Source organism: Pseudophryne corroboree, chromosome 1 (assembly GCF_028390025.1).
Source record: "Pseudophryne corroboree isolate aPseCor3 chromosome 1, aPseCor3.hap2, whole genome shotgun sequence".
NCBI lineage: Eukaryota > Metazoa > Chordata > Amphibia > Anura > Myobatrachidae > Pseudophryne > Pseudophryne corroboree.
In genome coordinates, this window is record NC_086444.1 from 300,630,349 (window position 1) to 300,653,580 (window position 23,232).

At 48.6% G+C, this 23,232-nt stretch overlaps 1 protein-coding gene across 2 annotated transcripts in view; it reads right to left on the reverse strand.

The window, feature by feature from the left end:
• The window catches only part of TCTN1 (tectonic family member 1), a 225,807-nt gene that overhangs the window by 24,956 nt on the left and 177,619 nt on the right, over positions 1-23,232 (reverse strand). For both annotated transcript variants that reach the window (XM_063964399.1, XM_063964398.1), the window contains exons 11-13: positions 22,094-22,234; positions 21,831-22,005; positions 19,316-19,438 (exon numbers count right to left, since the gene is read on the reverse strand). In XM_063964399.1, the coding sequence (XP_063820469.1) occupies positions 19,316-19,438; positions 21,831-22,005; positions 22,094-22,234 (439 nt within the window). The remainder of the gene's footprint in view (positions 1-19,315; positions 19,439-21,830; positions 22,006-22,093; positions 22,235-23,232) is intronic.

The following is a 23,232-nucleotide window of genomic DNA, read 5'->3' on the forward strand; positions in this document are numbered from 1 at the left end:
AAAAGAGCATGCGCCGCAGCGGGTATTGCTGCTTCCATGTGTGTGAGGCAGGGGGGGTTACAGGGCTGTGAATGACAGCTGAGCCTGTCAAGGAGGCAGGAAATCCAATTCCTGGCACAGCTACTGACTGATAACCTAGCAGCTATATGCAGCAGCACTCAGAAAACAGTATTAGGAATAAAAAACTAAGCCCATTGGGCCAACGCCTAGTGGCATAACTCTCAGAGACATTGGAGGCACTGGCCGCCGGGCTCCAGCTGTCAAAGGAGCACCAAGAAAGATAGTTTAAGGGGGCTGCTGAACTATGACAGATCTTTCTCCACTCATTTCATAGTGATTTGCTACAGTCACTGCTGACTGCTACACAAACCCACTTTGAAGCCCCCTTCAGTTGAAGAGTCTTGCAATGTGACTGTGTGATAACCGATCTGTACCAGCAGCAATACACTAACATGCAGTGGCGGTGGCAGATCCTTCGGTGATCAGCTTCCTGAGTAACCCTATGGTCGCACAGAATGAGGACGGGAATGGAGACGCTGATGTTGTGTGTCAATCACCCGCATTTTTGCCACTACCCAACAGTCCCTGACTATCAGTCACTTTGTGACTATACCTTCTCAGTGAGCAGCATCGCTTAGGTACCTTTGCGTGTGTGCAGTGAGACCATGACGCATGCACAGGCAGCCAGTGATCACTCAACTTCATATATATTGGTGTTGCATACATCTCTGGATCAGGGCCTCCGTACAGCTTGCCAGACATTCAGTGGCTGTAGCTGCTGGCAGCCGCGGAGCCTGATTTCCTACCTTATGCTATAGCCAAAATGTGCAAGGCTAATGTGGGGGCTGTGCGCCTGCTAGTGTCTGCCCACTGACCTTACGCCAACTGCCGCACCCATCATTAGTAGCGACACCTGCCTCATGCTAGGTACAAGAGGTCTAGCTTTCCTTCCCCATACACATGATTCTTAGGCTACTGATACACGTCCATGGCCCACCCACAAGTCACGGCAGTTCCATGCACTTGCACTAATGCCAAGTTTCATGGAAAGACAGATCCGTCCATGTTGCATCCAACTCAGAATAGGACAGGGATATGAAAAATTTATCATTTCACATCTGTGCATGCGCTGTATGGAAAAACTCAGTTTGCGTCCATGCACAGGGATCCCTCAGATCCGTAGTCACTAACCACTGACCAACTTAATGCCCCTCCAAGAGATCGGACCAAAATTCAATGCTGCTTGCATGATTGAGCATATAGAGAAATATCAATTACACCCCTTCCCGCCTCCCTGAATCACGAACTAGTCCAAATCCCGTTCCTTCTGCTGTTTGGTTACTGCAGTGATTCCCAAACTGTGTGCCTAGGCACCCTGGGGTGCCTCAAGACACTAGCAGGGGTGCCTTGGATTGGTGGTCCATGACCAATTCAAACTATTTCTGGTCAAAGTAATAGACAAAACCTTGTCCCGCAACACACTAAAGATACTAAGGATGACACATAAACATAATTTACTTATTGCTTTCTAAAATTCTCAAAGAAACTTTTGGCCTAGGAGTGGCGTGAAAAAATTCTGATACTCGAGGGCGCCATCATTAAAAAAAAGTATGGGAACCACTGGGTTACACCATAACAAGGAGAGTCTGTAATGCTATATTCTTTATGGAAAGGTCTTAGGGAATATGGGGGCAGATGTATTAACCTGGAGAAGGCATAAGGAAGTGATAAACCAGTGATAAATGCACCAATCAGCTCCAAAACGTAAATTAACAGTTAGGAGCTGATTGGCTCCTGCCTTTATCACCTTGCATTTATCACTGGTTTATCACTTCCTTATGCCTTCTCCAGGTTAATACATCTGCCCCATGGTGTCTATGTACTAAGCCTTGTAGAGAGATAAAGTGTACTGAGATAAAGTACCAGCCAACCAGCTCATGTCATTTTACAAACACAGCCTGTAACATGGCAGGTAGAAGCTGATTGGCTGGTGCTTCATCTCTGTTCAATTTATCTCTCTCCAAGGCTTAGGGGAATATCTTTTTCCCGATGTTTCAGCAATTTTTTTTAATTTTTTTTTACAGGTTATCCAGATGGATCTCCTGTAAAAAAAAAACCCTTTCTCCCGATAACACACAGGTTCAGTGTAACAGCCCCGTTTTCGGACGAAAACTGGTCTGTCTCCGGGGATTCTGCTTCGTCTGCCGGAGGCAGGTGAAACAAAATCCCTGATAAGCCGCGGCACGCGCCGGCTTATCGGGGCTAATTAGATAGCCCCCGGCGGAACAATTAGCCCCGGTAAATTACAGGGGCTAATTGAATATCCACCTTGGTATTAGTCTTTCTGGAACTTTCTTATGACATCTGTCAATCTTAATTAAAACATATAAAAAAATGGCAGAGTGTGAATAACTTTCATAACTACTATACAGTATATAAACAAACAAACAAAAAAAATAAATAAGAATTTACTTACCGATAATTCTATTTCTCATAGTCCGTAGTGGATGCTGGGGACTCCGAAAGGACCATGGGGAATAGCGGCTCCGCAGGAGACTGGGCACAAAAGTAAAAGCTTTAGGACTACCTGGTGTGCACTGGCTCCTCCCCCTATGACCCTCCTCCAAGCCTCAGTTAGGATACTGTGCCCGGACGAGCGTACACAATAAGGAAGGATTTTGAATCCCGGGTAAGACTCATACCAGCCACACCAATCACACCGTACAACTTGTGATCTGAACCCAGTTAACAGCATGATAACAGAGGAGCCTCTGAAAAGATGGCTCACAACAATAATAACCCGATTTTTGTAACAATAACTATGTACAAGTATTGCAGACAATCCGCACTTGGGATGGGCGCCCAGCATCCACTACGGACTATGAGAAATAGAATTATCGGTAAGTAAATTCTTATTTTCTCTGACGTCCTAGTGGATGCTGGGGACTCCGAAAGGACCATGGGGATTATACCAAAGCTCCCAAACGGGCGGGAGAGTGCGGATGACTCTGCAGCACTGAATGAGAGAACTCCAGGTCCTCCTCAGCCAGGGTATCAAATTTGTAGAATTTAGCAAACGTGTTTGCCCCTGACCAAGTAGCTGCTCGGCAAAGTTGTAAAGACGAGACCCCTCGGGCAGCCGCCCAAGATGAGCCCACTTTCCGTGTGGAATGGGCTTTTTGGCTGTGGCAGGCCTGCCACAGAATGTGCAAGCTGAATTGTACTACAAATCCAACGAGCAATAGTCTGCTTAGAAGCAGGAGCACCCAGCTTGTTGGGTGCATACAGGATAAACAGCGAGTCAGATTTTCTGACTCCAGCCGTCCTGGAAACATATATTTTCAGGGCCCTGACTACGTCCAGCAACTTGGAATCCTCCAAGTCCCTAGTAGCCGCAGGTACCACAATAGGCTGGTTTAAGTGAAACGCTGAAACCACCTTAGGGAGAAATTGAGGACGAGTCCTCAATTCCGCCCTGTCCGTATGAAAAATTAGGTAAGGGCTTTTATAGGATAAAGCCGCCAATTCTGAGACACGCCTGGCTGAAGCCAGGGCTAACAGCATTACCACTTTCCATGTGAGATATTTTAAGTCCACAGTGGTGAGTGGTTCAAACCAATGTGATTTTAGGAACCCCAAAACTACATTGAGATCCCAAGGTGCCACTGGAGGCACAAAAGGAGGCTGTATATGCAGTACCCCCTTGACAAACGTCTGAACTTCAGGAACTGAAGCTAGTTCTTTTTGGAAGAATATCGACAGGGCCGAAATTTGAACCTTAATGGACCCTAATTTTAGGCCCATAGACAGTCCTGTTTGCAGGAAACGACCCAGTTGAAATTCCTCTGTAGGGGCCTTCCTGGCCTCACACCACGCAACATATTTACGCCAAATACGGTGATAATGTTGCACAGTTACATCCTTCCTGGCTTTGATCAGGGTAGGGATGACTTCATCTGGAATGCCTTTTTCCTTCAGGATCCGGCGTTCAACCGCCATGCCGTCAAACGCAGCCGCGGTAAGTCTTGGAACAGACAGGGTCCCTGCTGGAGCAGGTCCTTTCTTAGAGGAGAGGCCACGGGTCTTCCGTGAGCATCTCTTGAAGTTCCGGGTACCAAGTCCTTCTTGGCCAATCCGGAGCCACGAGTATAGTCCTTACTCCTCTCCTTCTTATGATTCTCAGTACCTTGGGTATGAGAGGCAGAGGAGGGAACACATACACTGACTGGTACACCCACGGTGTTACCAGAGCGTTCACAGCTATTGCCTGAGGGTCCCTTGACCTGGCGCAATATCTGTCCAGTTTTTTGTTGAGGCGGGACGCCATCATGTCCACCTTTGGTTTTTCCCAACGGTTCACAATCATGTGGAAGACTTCTGGGTGAAGTCCCCACTCCCCCGGGTGGAGGTCGTGTCTGCTGAGGAAGTCTGCTTCCCAGTTGTCCACTCCCGGAATGAACACTGCTGACAGTGCTATCACATGATTTTCCGCCCAGCGAAGAATCCTTGCAACTTCCGTCATTGCCCTCCTGCTTCTTGTGCCGCCCTGTCTGTTTACGTGGGCGACTGCCGTGATGTTGTCCGACTGGATCAACACCGGCTGACCCTGAAGCAGAGGCCTTGCCTGACTTAGGGCATTGTAAATGGCCCTTAGTTCCAGGATATTTATGTGAAGTGACGTTTCCATGCTTGACCACAAGCCCTGGAAATTTCTTCCCTGTGTGACTGCTCCCCAGCCTCTCAGGCTGGCATCCGTGGTCACCAGGACCCAGTCCTGAATGCCGAATCTGCGGCCCTCTAGAAGATGAGCACTCTGTAACCACCACAGGAGAGACACCCTTGTCCTTGGAGACAGGGTTATCCGCTGATGCATTTGAAGATGCGATCCGGACCATTTGTCCAGCAGATCCCACTGAAAAGTTCTTGCGTGGAATCTGCCGCATGGAATCGCTTCGTAAGAAGCCACCATTTTTCCCAGGACCCTTGTGCATTGATGCACTGACACTTGGCCTGGTTTTAGGAGGTTCCTGACTAGGTCGGATAACTCCCTGGCTTTCTCCTCCGGGAGAAACACCTTTTTCTGGACCGTGTCCAGAATCATCCCTAGGAACAGCAGACGTGTCGTCGGAATCAGCTGCGATTTTGGAATATTTAGAATCCACCCGTGCTGTCGTAGTACTACTTGAGATAGTGCTACTCCGACCTCTAACTGTTCTCTGGACCTTGCCCTTATCAGGAGATCGTCCAAGTAAGGGATAATTAAGACGCCTTTTCTTCGAAGAAGAATCATCATTTCGGCCATTACCTTGGTAAAGACCCGGGGTGCCGTGGACAATCCAAACGGCAGCGTCTGAAACGGATAGTGACAGTTCTGTACCACAAACCTGAGGTACCCTTGGTGAGAAGGGCAAATTGGGACATGGAGGTAAGCATCCTTGATGTCCAGAGACACCATATAGTCCCCTTCTTCCAGGTTCGCTATCACTGCTCTGAGTGACTCCATCTTGAATTTGAACCTTTGTATGTAAGTGTTCAAGGATTTCAGATTTAAAATAGGTCTTACCGAGCCGTCCGGCTTCGGTACCACAAACAGCGTGGAATAATACCCCTTTCCCTGTTGTAGGAGAGGTACCTTGATTATCACCTGCTGGGAATACAGCTTGTGAATGGCTTCCAATACTGCCTCCCTGTCGGAGGGAGACGTTGGTAAAGCAGACTTCAGGAACCGGCGAGGGGGAGACGTCTCGAATTCCAATTTGTACCCCTGAGATACTACCTGCAGGATCCAGGGGTCCACTTGCGAGTGAGCCCACTGCGCGCTGAAATTCTTGAGACGGGCCCCCACCGTGCCTGAGTCCGCTTGTAAGGCCCCAGCGTCATGCTGAGGACTTGGCAGAAGCGGGGGAGGGCTTCTGTTCCTGGGAAGAGGCTGCCTGCTGCAGTCTTTTTCCCCTTCCTCGGCCCCGGGGCAGATATGAGTGGCCTTTTGCCCGCTTGCCCTTATGGGGACGAAAGGACTGAGCCTAAAAAGACGGTGTCTTTTTCTGCTGAGAGGTGACCTGGGGTAAAAAGGTGGATTTCCCAGCCGTTGCCGTGGCCACCAGGTCCGATAGACCGACCCCAAATAACTCCTCCCCTTTATACGGCAATACTTCCATATGCCGTTTGGAATCCGCATCACCTGACCACTGTCGCGTCCATAACCCTCTTCTGGCAGAAATGGACAGCGCACTTACTCTTGATGCCAGAGTGCAAATATCCCTCTGTGCATCTCGCATATATAGAAATGCATCCTTTAAATGCTCTATAGTCAATAATATACTGTCCCTGTCCAGGGTATCAATATTTTCAGTCAGGGAATCCGACCAAGCCACCCCAGCACTGCACATCCAGGCTGAGGCGATTGCTGGTCGCAGTATAATACCAGTATGTGTGTATATACTTTTTAGGATATTTTCCAGCTTCCTATCAGCTGGTTCCTTGAGGGCGGCCGTATCAGGAGACGGTAACGCCACTTGTTTTAATAAGCGTGTGAGCGCCTTATCTACCCTAGGGGGTGTTTCCCAACGCGCCCTAACCTCTGGCGGGAAAGGGTATAATGCCAATAATTTTTTAGAAATTAGCAGTTTTTTATCGGGGGAAACCCACGCTTCATCACACACCTCATTTAATTCATCTGATTCAGGAAAAACTACGGGTAGTTTTTTCACACCCCACATAATACCCTTTTTTGTGGTACTTGTAGTATCAGAAATGTTCAAAACCTCCTTCATTGCCGTGATCATGTAACGTGTGGCCCTACTGGAAAATACGTTTGTTTCCTCACCGTCGACACTGGAGTCAGTGTCCGTGTCTGGGTCTGTGTCGACCATCTGAGGTAACGGGAGCTTTAGAGCCCCTGACGGTGTTTGAGACGCCTGTACAGGTAATAACTGATTTGCCGGCTGTCTCATGTCGTCAACAGTCTTTTGTAAAGTGCTGACACTATCACGTAATTCCTTCCATAAGACCATCCAGTCAGGTGTCGACTCCCTAGGGGGTGACATCACTATTACAGGAAATTGCTCCGCCTCCATACCATTTTCCTCCTCATACATGTCGACACAACGTACCGACACACAGCACACACACAGGGAATGCTCTGATAGAGGACAGGACCCCACTAGCCCTTTGGGGAGACAGAGGGAGAGTTTGCCAGCACACACCAGAGCGCTATATATATACAGGGATAACCTTATATAAGTGTTTTTCCCTTATATAGCTGCTGTATAGATTTATCTGCCAAATTAGTGCCCCCCCTCTCTTGTTTTACCCTGTTTCTGTAGTGCAGGACTGCAGGGGAGAGTCAGGGAGCTTCCCTCCAACGGAGCTGTGAGGAAAAATGGCGCCAGTGTGCTGAGGAGATAGGCTCCGCCCCCTTCTCGGCGGCCTTTCTCCCGCTTTTTTAAGGAAAAATTGGCAGGGGTTAAATGCATCCATATAGCCCAGGAGCTATATGTGATGTATTTTTTTGCCATATAAGGTGTTTTTATTGCGTCTCAGGGCGCCCCCCCCCCAGCGCCCTGCACCCTCAGTGACCGGAGTGTGAAGTGTGCTGAGAGCAATGGCGCACAGCTGCGGTGCTGTGCGCTACCTTATTGAAGACAGGATGTCTTCTGCCGCCGATTTTCCGGACCTCTTCAGTCTTCTGGCTCTGTAAGGGGGCCGGTGGCGCGGCTCTGGGACCCATCCATGGCTGGGCCTGTGATCGTCCCGCTGGAGCTAATGTCCAGTAGCCTAAGAAGCCCAATCCACTCTGCACGCAGGTGAGTTCGCTTCTTCTCCCCTTAGTCCCTAGGTGCAGTGAACCTGTTGCCAGCAGGATTCACTGAAAATAAAAAACCTATACTTAAACTTTTTTACTAAGCAGCTCAGGAGAGCCACCTAGTGAGCACCCTTCTCGTTCGGGCACAAAAATCTAACTGAGGCTTGGAGGAGGGTCATAGGGGGAGGAGCCAGTGCACACCAGGTAGTCCTAAAGCTTTTACTTTTGTGCCCAGTCTCCTGCGGAGCCGCTATTCCCCATGGTCCTTTCAGAGTCCCCAGCATCCACTAGGACGTCAGAGAAATTATATATATATAAAATTATATATAATATATATATATAATATGTAAAGTAGGATTTTAATTACCTGAAACGGTAAATCCTTTTCTCGTAGTCCGTAGAGGATGCTGGGGTCCATATTAGTACCATGGGGTATAGACGGTCCACCGGGAGCCATTGGCACTTTAAGAGTTTAATAGTGTGGGCTGGCTCCTCCCTCTATGCCCCTCCTACCAGACTCAGTCTAGAAACTGTGCCCGAGGAGACAACATACTTCGAGAGAAGGAAATACACAGATAGTGGCGAGATTCATAACAGCTCACACGACAGGCAAATCCGGCTAACATGCCGGAACAACTCAGCAACAGCTGAAACAGTAAATAACGCAGAACTTACCTAGGAACCAGGTAACACTGAACCATAACCAATGCAGGAAAACGAAGCACTGGGCGGGCGCCCAGAATCCTCTACGGGCTACGAGAAAAGAATTTACCGTTTCAGGTAATTAAAATCCTATTTTCTCTTAGGTCCTAGAGGATGCTGGGGTCCATATTAGTACCATGGGGATGTACTAAAGCTCCCAGTATGGGAGGGAGAGCGCGGAGGCTCCTGCAACACTGCTTGACCAAACTGGAGGTCATCAGAGGCCAAAGTATCGAACTTGTAAAACGTGGCAAACGTGTTCGACCCAGACCAAGTAGCTGCTCGGCAGAGTTGTATCGCCGAGACACCCCGGGCAGCCGCCCAGGAAGAGCCCACTTTACGAGTACAGTGGGCCTTTACGGATTTCGGACATGGCAATCCTGCCGTGGAATAAGCATGCTGGATAGTGAACCTGATCCAGCGTGAAATCGACTGCTTAGAAGCAGGACATCCAATTTCCTTTGGATCATAGAGGACAAACAGGGAGTCACTTTTCCTGTGACGAGCCGTCCTCTTCACGTAAATCTTCAAAGTCCTCACTACATCCAAGGCCTTTGAAGTAATTGAGGAGTCAATAGCCACTGGCACCACAATAGGTTGGTTGATGTGGAAAGCCGACACAACCTTAGGTAGGAACTGTGGACGAGTCCTAAGTTCCGCCCTGTCCTCATGGAAGATCAGATAGGGGCTTTTACAAGATAAAGCCCCCAATTCCAACACGCGTCGTGCAGAAGCCAAGGCCAACAAGGTGACCGCCTTCCACGTGAGAAACTTGAGATCAACCTCCTGTAGAGGCTCAAACCAAGCAGATTGTAGGAACTGCAGCACCACATCAAGATCCCATGGAGCCGAAGGCGCCACAAAGGGAGGCTTGATGTGCAGAACCCCCTTCAAAAAGGTCTGAACCTCAGGAAGAACAGCCAATTGTTTTTGGAAGAAGATGGACAAAGCAGAGATCTGGACCTTGATGGAGCCCAGTCTCAGTCCCATATCCACCCCTGCTTGCAGGAAAAGGAGAAAACGTCCCAGTTGAAACTCCACCGCCGGGAACTTCTTGGCCTCACACCAAGAGACATATTTCTTCCAAATGCGATGGTAATGCTTAGACTTTATCCCCTTCCTGTCCTGTATCAGGGTAGGAATGACCTCACTCGGATACCCTTCCGAGCTAAGATCTGGCATTCAACCGCCATGCCGTCAAATGAAGCAGGGACCGTTCGCTTATCAAGACTTACCGCGGTAAGTCTTGATAAGCGAACGGTCCCTGTAGAAGCAGATCCTCCCGAAGAGGCAAAGGTTGTGGATCTTCCAGCAGAAGATCCAGCAGATCCGCGTACCAAGCCCTCCTTGGCCAGTCCGGAGCAATGAGGATTGCCAGAACCTTTGTTCTTCTCACGAGTTGAAGAACCTTTGGTATCAGAGGAAGTGGAGGGAACACATACACTGACTTGAACACCCAAGGTGTTACCAGTGCGTCCACCGCCACTGCCTGTGGGTCTCTTGACCTGGAACAGTACCTCCGTAGCTTCTTGTTGAGGCGGGAGGCCATCATGTCTATGTGAGGAACCCCCCACCAACCGGTTACCTCCTCGAACACCTCCGGATGGAGGTCCCACTCCCCTGGATGGAGATCGTGTCTGCTGAGGAAGTCTGCTTCCCAGCTGTCTACGCCCAGAATGAAGATCGCCGTCATCGCCACCGCGTGCCTTTCTGCCCAGATGAGGATTTTTGACACCTCTGCCATGGCAGCTCTGCTCTTCGTTCCGCCTTGTCGGTTTATGTAGGCTACTGTGGTCACATTGTCTGACTGCACCTGAACAGCCCGATCCTGTAGAAGGTGTGCTGCTTGCAGAAGGGCGTTGTAAACGGCCCTGAGTTCCAGGATGTTTATTGGGAGAAGTGACTCTTGATCCAACCATAGTCCTTGAAAGGTTTCCCCAAGAGCGACCGCTCCCCAACCTCTTAGACTTGCATCTGTGGTCAGAAGGATCCAGTCTTGAATTCCGAACCTTCGCCCTTCCAGAAGGTGTGGAAGTTGCAGCCACCAGAGGAGTGAAATCCTGGCTTTTGGAGACAGGCGTATCCTCTTGTGCATGTGTAGGGGAGAGCCCGACCACTGGTCCAAGAGGTCGATTTGAAAAGGTCGAGCATGAAACCTGCCGTACTGCAGAGCCTCATAGGCGGCAACCATCTTCCCCAGAAGGCGTATGCATTGATGAACCGATACCCGGGTAGGCCGTAGGACATCCCGGACCATTGTTTGAATCACCAACGCTTTCTCTGCCGGGAGAAATACCCTCTGCACTTCCGTGCCGAGGATCATTCCCAGGAAAGACAGCCGCCTTGTCGGATTCAGATGAGACTTTGGAAGGTTCAGGATCCAACCGTGCTTCCTGAGCAGCTGTGTCGTGAGCACGATGGACCGCAACAACCTCTCCCTGGATGACACCTTGATCAGGAGATCGTCTAGATATGGAATTATGTTCACCCCCTGTTTCCGGAGGAGAACCATCATCTCCGCCATCACCTTGGTGAAGATCCTTGGTGCTGTTAAGAGGCCAAACGGCAGCGCCTGGAACTGATAGTGATCGTCCATCAACGCAAACCTGAGATAAGCTTGATGCGGCGCCCAAATGGGAATGTGGAGGTAAGCATCCTTGATGTCTAGGGACACAAGGAACTCCCCTCTACGACAGCCCTGAAATGACAGCTCTCAGAGATTCCATCTTGAATTTGAACTCCTTGAGATAAGGTTTCAAAGACTTTAAATTTAGAATAGGCCATACCGAACCATCCGGTTTCGGTACCACAAAAAGGTTCTAATAATAACCCTTGTTCCGTTGCTGAAGAGGGACCTGAACAATGACCTCTGACACCACCAATTTCCTGATGGCTTCCAGAAGAATTGTCCTGTCCGCCAGCAGCGCTGGTAAGCCTGACTTGAAGAAACTGTGAGGTGGGGGCTCTTGAAACTCCAGACTCTACCCCCTGGACACTATATCCAGAACCCAGGGGTCCAGACCCGACGACACCCAGACGTGGCTAAACTGCCGGAGTCTCGCCCCCACCTGACCTTCCTCCAGGCCTAGCTGTCCACCGTCATGCGGAGGACTTAGGGGTATCAGAAGCGGGCTTCTGGGTCTGGGAACCTGCAGGAGCGGGTTTCTTTCCTTTGGCACGACCACCTCTGAAGAAGGTGTTCGAAGGCTTATTCTTCCTAGGCCGCGCGGCCCGAAAGTACTGTGACGTGTTAGATAAAAAGGACTTTTTCGAAGGCGGTGTAGCTGAGGGGAGAAAAGGAGACTTACCCGCGGTAGCCGTGGCAACCCACGCATCCAGCGCCTCCCCAAATAGAGCCTGACCTTTGTACGGAAGGCCCTCCACACACTTCCTGGATTCCGCATCCGCAGACCAGTTGCGCAGCCAGAGACCTCTTCAAGCCGAGACTGACATGGAGGAGATACCCGCAACCATGGATCCCAGGTCCTTCCTGGTGGATTCCATGAACCCTGCAGAATCCTGGACATTACGCAAAAACAAATCAACGTCACCTTTGTCCAGAGTAGACGATTCCTCCTGCAGAGTGATCGACCACCTGGCAATAGCTTTAGCAATCCAAGCACAGGCTATAGTAGGCCGCAATATAGCCCCCGAAGCCGTGCAAATGGATTTCAGCGTAGCATCCACCTTGCGATCTGCACACACAGGGTATTTTGAGGACAGAGTTTCCCCCCTGTCCCCCCAAGAATGGTAGAGAGACACAGAGATTGTAGCCAACCCAGACATAGCACTTTTCAGGCAAAGGGAGTCCCTACCCAGCGCTGACTGTGTCCCTTAATAGGTGACACAGCCTTTAAGCAGCCCCCCCACCCTCTTCTACAGCCCCCTGGTACCGTACAGACTGCTGGAGAAAGCTCTGGAGGGACCTGGATCCAGTGAACCGTGGCTGCAGGCAGGAAAAATGGCGCTGAACGCTGCTGGGTCCGCTCTGAGGAGAAGCTCCGCCCCCTTCAATGGCGCGGTCTTTCCGCTCACAACATAATTATACTGGCCAGAGGAATATGCTGACCTGGGTCCCCAGACCCCGACACGCTGAAGAAAACCAGTGCAGGGTCCGGAGCTGGCTCAGGGCGCTCCCTCCCAAGCGCCGCACCAAGGTACTGCTGAGCCTTCCAGGAGCGCGGGAACAACCGCGCTCCTGACCCGTAGCCGCCCTCTTCACACTGTCCCCCCACTTGCAAGGGGGGACAGTGACTGACTCGCCACACTTCAGCTTCTGAGGGGGTGGCGGCAGCCTGCTGCCAGGGTGAGCGTTCCCCTGCGGCAGGGGGGGTTTAGGCCCCTCTGGAGCCACCGTCCAGTCAGCGGGAGCAGTGGCTCAAGACACCGCGGGGTGGACACTACTCACTCACACCCCCCCCCCAGTAAAATAAAAAAACCTGAAAGAAAAAATTACTCTTTACCAGAAGAACTCTGTAGAGCTCCCCTAGCTGTGACCGGCTCCTCCGGGCACATTTTCTAAACTGAGTCTGTAGGAGGGGCATAGAGGGAGGAGCCAGCCCACACTATTAAACTCTTAAAGTGCCAATGGCTCCTGGTGGACCCGTCTATACCCCATGGTACTAATATGGACCCCAGCATCCTCTAGGACGCAAGAGAAATAAATATATATATATATATATATATAATAAAGGGAGAAATAGGCGCCAAGGTAAGTGAACTACGTGTTTTAGACCAGGTGATAGCAACTCAAATCTTAATACACCCCTCAACTATAACTGAGTGGCAGCTTTTCACAATAAGGTGTGTGTTAGTGGGACACACAAGTGGTAGTGATATGGGGCCTAATTCTGAGTTGATCGCAGCAGCAAATTTGTTAGCATTTGGGCAAAACCATGTGCACTGCAGGAGGGACAGACATAACATGTGCAGAGAGAGTTAGAGATCTGGGCGTTGTGGAAGCAGAAGAGTACGCTCTATTGATAGATCCTGCAGGTCTGAGAACCAATGCCGTCTGGGCCATGCTGGAGCGACTAGAAGTAGCATTCCTCTTTCTTGCTTGAACTTCCGTAGTACCCTGGGCAGGAGTGACACTCGAGGGAACACGTATGGCAGCCGAAAATGCCATGGAATTGCCAGTGCATCCACAAACGCTGCTTGAGGATCCCTTGTCCTTGATCCGGATACCGGAACCTTGTGATTGTGTCGAGACGCCATCAGGTCTACATCTGGTAGGCCACACTTGTCCACTAGGAGTTGAAAGACTCAGGGATGAAGACTCCACTCTCCGGCGTGAACGTCCTGACGGCTGAGGAAATCCGCTTCCCAGTTGAGGACTCCGGGAATGAACACTGCCGATATTGCTGGCAGATTACGTTCCACCCAACGTAGGATTTTCGATACTTCCAGCCTTGCCATGCAGCTTCGAGTGCCGCCTTGATGATTTATGTACGCCACCATGGTGGCGTTGTCTGATTGTACTTGAATGGGCCTGTTCTGTACTAGAGGCAAGGCCAGTGTCAACGCATTGAACACTGCCCGCAATTCCAGAATGTTTATCGGGAGGAGAGATTCCTCCCTGGTCCATCGACCCTGGAGAGAGTGTTGCTCCAACACTGCGCCCCAACCCCGCATACTGGCATCCGTTGTCAGGAGGACCCAGTTGGAGATCCAGCTCAATGACAGATGAACCTCCGGAGTCAAGGAGATCATTTGAGACCTGATCCGATGAAGCAGGCTGTCCCACTTGGAAAGGATTAACCTCTGCAGAGGGCGGGAATGGAATTGAGCGTACTCTACCATGTCGAAAGCCGACACCATGAGGCCTAGTACTTGCATCGCCGAGTGTATCGACACTCTTGGGCGAGAGAGAAAATATCTGATTCTGTCCTGAAGTTTCAGGACTTTCTCTGGAGACAAAAACAATCATTGGCTGTGTGTGTCCAGCAGTGCCCCCAGGTGCACCACGGTCCGAGCAGGGACCAGCGAGGACTTTTTCCAGTTGATGAGCCACCCGTGGGCTTGTTTAAATTGGACCATCAGTTCCAGATGACTGCGGAGGACATCTAGGGAGGTCGCCAGGATCAGCAAGTCGTCCAGATACGGCAGGATCCCGATTCCCTGACGGCGGAGAAGGGCCGTCATTATGACCATGACCTTGGTGAATATCCGAGGGGCCATGGTCAATCCAAAAGGCCGGAATTGATAATGTAGGTTGCCAATAGCAAACTGCAGATATTGCTGATGTGACATGGCAATAGGTATGTGCAGGTAAGCATCCTGTATGTCCAGGGATACCATATAGTCTTCGGACCCATTTGGCTTCGGAACTAGAAACAAGGTCGAATAGTATCCCCTGCCTCTCTGAGACAGAAGTACCGGCACTACCACTTCTGTGTCCAGGAGGGACTAACGGATCCGAAGGGATAACCGGCGTGCAGAACTGGCGAGGGGGATGTCTCTTGAAAGAGATTGTGTACCCGTGAGAGACAACTTCCCGCACCCAGGCGTCCGAAGTGGTTGTTAACCAGGCCTCAGTGAACTGCAGAAGTCGGCCTCCCACCCTGGGGTCCCCCAGGGGGAGGCCCACCTTGTCATGCAGCATGCTTGTCTTGTTTGGAAGCAGGCTGACGGCCGGCCCAGGATTGTTTAGATTTGGGCTTAGTGGTTTTGGAAGCACGAGACTGTCTCGGTTATGCCTGACCTTTTGCTTTTCTTGGAGGTCGAAAAGGAACGAAAAGCGGTACACTCTTACCCAACAGAGCAGAAGGATTAGTACATGGGAGAAACGCAGTATTGGCAGTCACCAAGTCAGTCACAATCTTGTTTAGATTTTCCTCAAATAGTATGTCTCCCTTAAAAGGGAGCACCTCCAAGGTCTTTTTGGAGTCCAGGTCCACCTTCCAGGACCTCAACCACAGAATTCGATGAGCCAGGATAGACGTAGTAGATGCCTTTGCCGCCATTACACCTGCATCAGAGGCCGCCTCCTGAATATAGTGGGAGGCTGTGGGAATATAATACAGATATTGTCTGGCAGTGTCAGAAAAATCCTGAGGTAGCTCATCCTCAATTGCCTGAACCCATGCTTCAATTCCTTTCGCAGCCCAAGAGGGGCGTGGGGTAGACTTGTGTCTAACCAAAGATTGATTCAACTGTTGTAACTGGGTAGACAGAGTGTCCGCCCAGGGCGGATTAACTACAGGGACAATACGTGGCTGTAATGGCACAGGAGGTCCCACAGGGAATGTAAGATGTGTTAAAAGTGTATTCAGCATACTTGAGAACGCTGCCCAAGGTGGGTCCTGATTGGCCACAGGTGCTGCGGGTTGACAGGGAGGTGTATGGCACCCAGCGCCTGAACCAGCAGCTAACACTTCCCCTTAGGTAAATCCAGGATGCAGAAGCGTCCGCGGATTTCCCGCCCTGTATGGCAGACATTATAGGGAATGTAGCCTTAGAGCGTGACAGTACAATATAGCCAGACAAACACAATACCTGCAAAAAAAACCTATGTTATGTGACAGTAAACACAGGACACAAAACAGAGGATTTAAGATATATGAGACCCTGACGCACCTAGCCCTCAGGGTACAGAATATAGTGAAAGCAATATGTGTGATACAGGAGAATGAAATCCACACAACAGCTACAGGCACACTCAGTCACAGGTACAATGCAGAAGTAATTACAGCTAAACAATAAAACTGCACTGGACTAGTAAAACTACATATAAATATGTATGAATATAGAAATAACAATACACAGTAGATACTGGATGGGGTGGTCTTCAGTATGCCGAATGTCGGGATCCCGGCGCACATTATACCGGCGCCGGAATCCCGACACCCGGCATACCGACAGCTATTCTCCCTCGTGGGGGTCCACGACACCCCTGGAGGGAGAATAAAATAGTGTGGCGCGCGTAGTGCGCCACCGTGCCCGCAGCGTGGCGAGTGCAGCGAGCCCGCAAGGGGCTCCTTAGCGCTCGCCACGCTGTCGGTATGCCGGCGGTCGGGCTCCCGGCGCCGGTATGCTGGTCGCCGTGAGCCGGCATACCGTACTACACCTACTGGATGTATATCACAGAATACGTGTACTAAATATTCAGATAGCAGCACACTTGCTCTTAACTAACACGGTCTAAAATGACATGTAGAATACTTAAGTGCCTGTAAATGCACAGCGCTGATGAGACAGGTGGCTTTACAGAGGAGACAGAGCCCTGCAGTCCCGGAGATCAGCCGAGCTAGTAGTGAAGATGGCACCAAAATTTCTGTCAGAGAGTGAGGGAGAGTGAAATGCAGCTCCAGGGCAGTAACACCAGCAGTAGATGGCGCCCGAAGCTGGGGGAGGGGCTACAGGTTATCTTCTATGCTGGTCCTCACCACCAGGTACTGTGGAGCCTATGTAAAACGGATTTTAGTAAATCCGACCTGTGCTCCCCTGCCCTGGTGGATATAGTGGGGTCCCTGTGCAGTACAGTATCCACGCCAGCGGCGCAATTAACCGGCAGGTCCCACCTGGAGGACCCTCTTACCTCCTCCCTGGTGTGGAGCCACGCGATCCTGGAGAGCGTCAGCAGTGGTGTGCCTGATGACCGGTGCGCCTCCGCTGCAAGTACTCGGGAACCCAGCGGCGGGAGTATGCAGCGCTGCTGGGCAGGTGATGGAACCGCAGCACAGAATGTCAGACTGACATAAATAGAGCTGCGGTCCTTGAAGTCTTCTTAAAAAGCTCTTTTCAGGGCTGCCTATTGCAGCCCCACCTGTTAGTGACCTGCTCTGAGGCACCAACTTACAAACTGAACTCCAGTGCCTGGAGGCGGGGTTATAGAGGAGGCGGTGCAATGCATCCTGGGAACAGTCAAAGCTTTAGCCTGTTGGTGCCTCGGATCAAGATCCAACTCTACGCCCTGATGTATTCCCTGTGGAATCCCAGTGTACCCCACTGCAGAAATGTATATATGCACAACCACTCCTTGCACCATAACAGGTTGCACTATGTTTTTATTGTTCTTTGTTTGTTTTGCATATAACTCGAATTCCACCATGGTCATTTGACTGAAGACTTTAACATAAAGGAAGCTAAGTGTATCTTTGTATCCCAACTTTATTATTTTTATGAATATAAAACACGCTAAAACAATTTTACTTTTTATGGGCAACTTTAAAGACTGCCAAACGTGAGCCTGACTTATGCAGATCCTCCCAAGAAATTTCACTGGATTTCCATAGATCTGAAGTATGATCAGTTCCTTATAACGACAGCGCCTCACTCTGTGAGGCCTCCAAATTCCCACTGTTTGCCTCTCTGATAACGCTTTTTGGTAATGTATATTCAGCTTTTGTTGACATGTTAGGATATGTCAATGATATTTATGATTGTCTACTAGTTGCTGATTTGTGGGTTCAAATCCAGAAAACACCCATCTCTTGTCTCTAAGAGGTAATGTAATTCATATACATGTGATAGCACAGAGGGCTGCACAGAAATCAGATCGTGAGCTCCTTGGAGCAGAATTCTCTTCCCTCCTGTTCTTACAACCCTCTTACTCACACTTTAATTCCAGCTCTCTCCTACTCAGTGACTGTCTATACCCACATTTCTCGCTCGTTACCGTTTATCTCTTCCAATGGCTGCATGGCTCTTGTAGTATGCCGATTACATCTCAGCTGCATTGCGTACTCAGAATTGTGGTTCAAATTGTTACCTGTGCTCTGTTTTAGTTTTTCAGTTACTGTAATCTCAAATTCTGAGTACCCTGTATTGTTCAAATGTCTACCGTATGTACATCGCTGCAAAACGCTTGTGTCGCCTTATAAATAAAATGTAATAATAATAATTACGTTCAAACACAAACAGAAAGCTAAATGCACATACTCACACATCTCTGCGGCTGCACCATACTTATTCGTACAGTTGGTGTAAGAAACCTGCATCAAAACAGACGATCTCTGCGAACACCCAACTCTGCACAGCCCCAATACCGGCTACATGCCCTTCCTAAACCCAGCCTATGAAGAAACGCCTTGTTGCCACCCAGTTAAGCCCATTCAGCAGAATTTGGCGATGCGACTGAGAGGTTTACGTCTGTACACGCATTTGCTCAGCAACAGAGCCATAGGCCTCTCTATAATGAGTACAAGCTTTGTGGTACATACGCGCCCAAGTTTGGCCCCTCTCCACACACCCTGCACCCAGATACTACCTGATATGTCTGCTGGCAAGCAGAGGGCCCTCTACAGCCGGCTCCATCTTTCCAAGATGGCGCCACACAATGGAAGTAAAGACTCTGGCACTGTGACAAAGACTTTGCTATCTTCTGTGCACGTGCCATCTTCCAGAATATCACTGGGAAGATGGTGCCGCCACAGAAGGTAGGGGGCGACTGCACGGAAGAGGAGCCCGCTGTGCAAGTTAGACACGCCTCGCTATGAAGCATGCGCGGTGCTAGAAATCGCAAGACATGCGGGCAACTAAATATAAGCCCCAGAATTCCTACTGTATACATACAGCATTTACAATATTGCAGAGACAGCAAAATGGAGGCAAATGTGATCTCTGTCATTGTGATGCTGACTGTGCTATAATTATAAAAGCCAACACAGTAATGCCAGATCTCTACAATGCTCTCCAGTGGGCAGATAAAAACCATAAAACACATCACAACAGGGGCTACTGTTCCACGGAAACGCCCCAAATGTGGTCAGCATCTTTTTTTTTTATAAAGCATTGCTTATTTTTACTCTACATACAATGAAGAGGAGAAGTGATCGATATCCGGGTAATGAGCAAAATGCCACTTACTGGGATAAAAGCGTTAGTAATCTCCTGCGTCACATTCACTATCTGTGCTTGAGGGTTAACCAAGGAGCCAAATTTTGTCCATCTAACTTCCATCTTCAAGGAAACTGGGATTTTGCACATACCCTTAAAGCAGAAGACAATAGGTATTGGTGAAAACCTTCCTAAACATTGCAGTATATATGATAATAAGAACCAAAATCAACAGCACTCGCGTAATTGTACAACATGAGCAGTTCATGAAAATATTTAGCTAAATCTTCTGGAGATACATTCATGTAGGATCAAGCTAGGATTTTACTATAGTTCATTAAAATTGATGCAGCCACCGAAGTCCATTAAGAGCACTCACTACAGACTGTTTAATAGTCCCTTTATATTTGGAACAAGCTTTTTTCTGGGAAGACCAAGCTGTTCTAATTCAGAAACTAATATTTTGATCTTAATTTGAGAGTCAGCACTGCTTAATGACATAAGGAAGAGTTCTCCTATGTTCGGCAAATACCATCTGTTATTCACCACTTATAGATCTAGAACGGCCACAGTCTGCATGACCCTAAGCTCAGGAGAAAAAAAGTTACTCTAGAGACCTACGCTGTTGGGTTATCATTGCCAAATGGACATTTGGTAACTCAGACAGAGAGCTGAATGAGGGTCTACGGTTGGCTACTTGACACAAGACGTGTATTGATCACCAAGCCACTATTCACTATTTCACAACAACCTAGACTGAAACAGATACCATTGTTTTATGGTCTGGCCAGACAACAGCATTGCATTGTATAAATATGTGCTGTAAGCGGAAGACAAACTGCAGACCTAGGGCCGGTGTTTTCACAGTTAAGCGATCAACGTTACGCTGATGTTTTCGCAGTTAATGGATTTTTTGCTACTGCACACTCGACAAACCCCAAGGAGAGTCTCACTGCATATGCGCAAGTGTTTTTTTTGGAATGGCATTCACAATGTCTCTGATCGCAAGGTCCTGAGAAGACCTCTGCAATCTGTGGGTGTTTCTGGGTGGGGACAGGGAAGTGGCCGTGTTATGGGAGTTCCAGGGATGTGTCTGCGAATGTGGCTGCACTCCCAATCACAGCACCAGAGTCCCAGAAGCCATTTTTAGTAAGGAGGTTGACCTGGAATATGCACAGCCCAGAACTTACTCAATGAGTCGATGTGCATCTGATGTTGTGCAGATGGAGGCGTGTTCACAACCCACAGTGGAACAGCACACAACGCAGTTAGGGAAAGTGGGTGTAGCAACATTTGCTTACACTACTTCACGCGGGGTGTCTGTACGCCGGCATTAGCAAATTGTTGCACATAAATTGCAATCGCAGCTGCGAATGCAATAGCGGACAACTTCGAATCAGGCCCCTATTGTGGCTATCAAGCGGCCCAGAATATCTAGTGTAGCCATAGCTATCGTAATATTAATTAGCAGTGGATTGGAACAGGGCGAACAGTGATGGCAGAAGCACTTGGGGTCACAGCTGCAAACTCTCTTATGTTACATGTGTTCAGGGTGTGACTAAGAGAGACAATCTCAAGGGGTTGCTATGAGGGGGTAAAAAAGAGAAATCAGGGGATGTCTTAGTGGTCAGACAACAGCAGATTGTGGAAAAGAACCGGGCAGTATTCAATTCTGGTCGGAAGTTCCGCCAAGGTGGAAAGCCGACACTTTCCGGCGATCGTAATTTTCCGACACTTCAATATTCAATTGAAGTGCCGGTTTTCTGCCAAGTTGAAAAACACATGGATGAGCGGAATCTCTGCTCATCCATGTGTTTTTCGACAGCGGCACTGTCGAAAAGGGACATTTTCGACCATTCATTTCCGCCCATAAGAGAGGGCAGAAATGAATGGTCGAAAGGGAGGGGGAAATTGGCAGAAACGCCCGCTTCTGAATAGGCAGCAGTTGGAGAGGATCCGACTGCAATTGAATATACCCCCGATCTGTGGTCTGTGTGTTTTTAGTTGGAAGGGGATATGAGAGGAACCATGGTTTATTTTGCTACACCTAAATTGCAAGCTCTATTTTATAGGGTAAGGAATTGTAAATCGCCTTGCATCAGGAGAGACCTACTTGATAACCCTTCCACATTTCTAGTAATATAATAAATACCCAGCAATTGCAAAGGTATGATAAATGTGACATATTTACCTTTTTCTTGCAATCAATAAGATATAAGTGAGGTATGCCCCCTCCCCCCCTCACCATTGTCCTTCAGGCAGGTACATTCCCCTCCCCACCGACATTCAGGCAGGTACACCTCCACACCAGCAAGTGTGGGGAAAGGAGTGTTCCATTCAACTCCATTTTGCGGACTTTATTTTTAAATAGTTTTCAGAGGATCATCTAATAACCGTTAATAAACAACAACTGTGAATTGTGGTAATATAATTACTCAAGACCTGTATTCATGAGCTAAAAATGAAAGCTGCAAGAACGCCTAATAGCAGTTGGGTTGGATCACATTTCCATTACTTGTCCCCCGTGTATTTACAGTAATGTTACCTCGATGCTGGCTTGTTCTACAGGAATGATGGAATTAATTGCCACCCAGTCTAATACATTTTCTGGCTGAGAATTTCCAAACTGAGCCACATAGTCTGGAAACTGCTGGCCTGTAAGTGCGTTCAGTGTGGTGTCTGCAGCAATCTGACAAAATGCAGCATCAGAATAATTCATACTGTAGAAATAAACAAGAGAGTAAAATGAAGGTATGCCCAAGACAAACAGCACCTGTGACTTCCATAAAAGAAAATAAGTGTAGTTACCGGAGTGTGCAGCCAGACATCATGTTATACCCAAATAACACGGGAGCCCTTTTTCCATCTTCTGCTAAACAGTTCTGGTCACTTGAGCTTTTAAGCAGAGTTAGTTGCCCAAATCTGTTAGTACTCCGAATAATGCCGGACTTAAACAAGTTGTTAAGGAGTTATGTGATCACATGAAAAGCAACTGAAACAGCTGAAGAGCAAAGCTGTGTACATTTATGTTTTAATTGAAACAAGAAAATACCAACTTCCTTGGAAACACATTTCTTCCGATTTCCTTAAATGCTGCCACTTTTTTTCGTTGCAGTAGACGTCTACAGAAACCTCTTCTAGATCAATGACTATAATATAGTACCCAGACTTTGTACATTTCTGTTTATACATAGTTTGGTGACTGATTAATAAAGAAACATTCAGCATGTGCCAGTTTACACGCACACAGAAACGATAACCGTCTGAACCGTTTAACATTGAGCCAGAATCAGAGGTGGCCACAAATGTCGCAGTTTTTGTACGCATCGGTTGTGTATCAATATGCAAATGGATTATGAGGCGTCTTTTTACAGCTGGCTTATTTGGTCCGCTGCCTTCGTCCAAATATGCAGCATTGGCACAATATTGCGACCATCGGATGCTGCATCAGCTTACTCAGGATGTCCGGCAGAACTACGCTGCTGTGGCCCAGCCACTGGCTTCAGCACGAAGCAGACCCAAAACACTGGCAGCCTGTCAATCAGACTGTGGCTAACAGTCACTGCGACTGGAGCCGCAGCAACATTGCGAATTCCGAAAAATTTGGTCAATTGTGACCGAATCTGGACTGTGTCTGGGGCTCCATTGTACTAACTTATTCCTAAGGTATCAAATACCATTTATTAATTTAATAATAATTTTATTTATATAACACTTTCTCTAACAGGACTCAATGCGCTTTTATGTCCCCATCTTATTATTTTTGCACATGACATTTCCAGTCCTGGATAGATTGGAACAGTAATGGATATCCTGAGAACAGGCCACACATGAACCTACATGTAAAGGTGGAAGCAGTTTTTGATAATATTTGATGGGATAAATGTATGAAACCTGATCCACAAGAAAAAGCTGTGTGATGTTTCTATAGCAGTTTGTAAAATAAA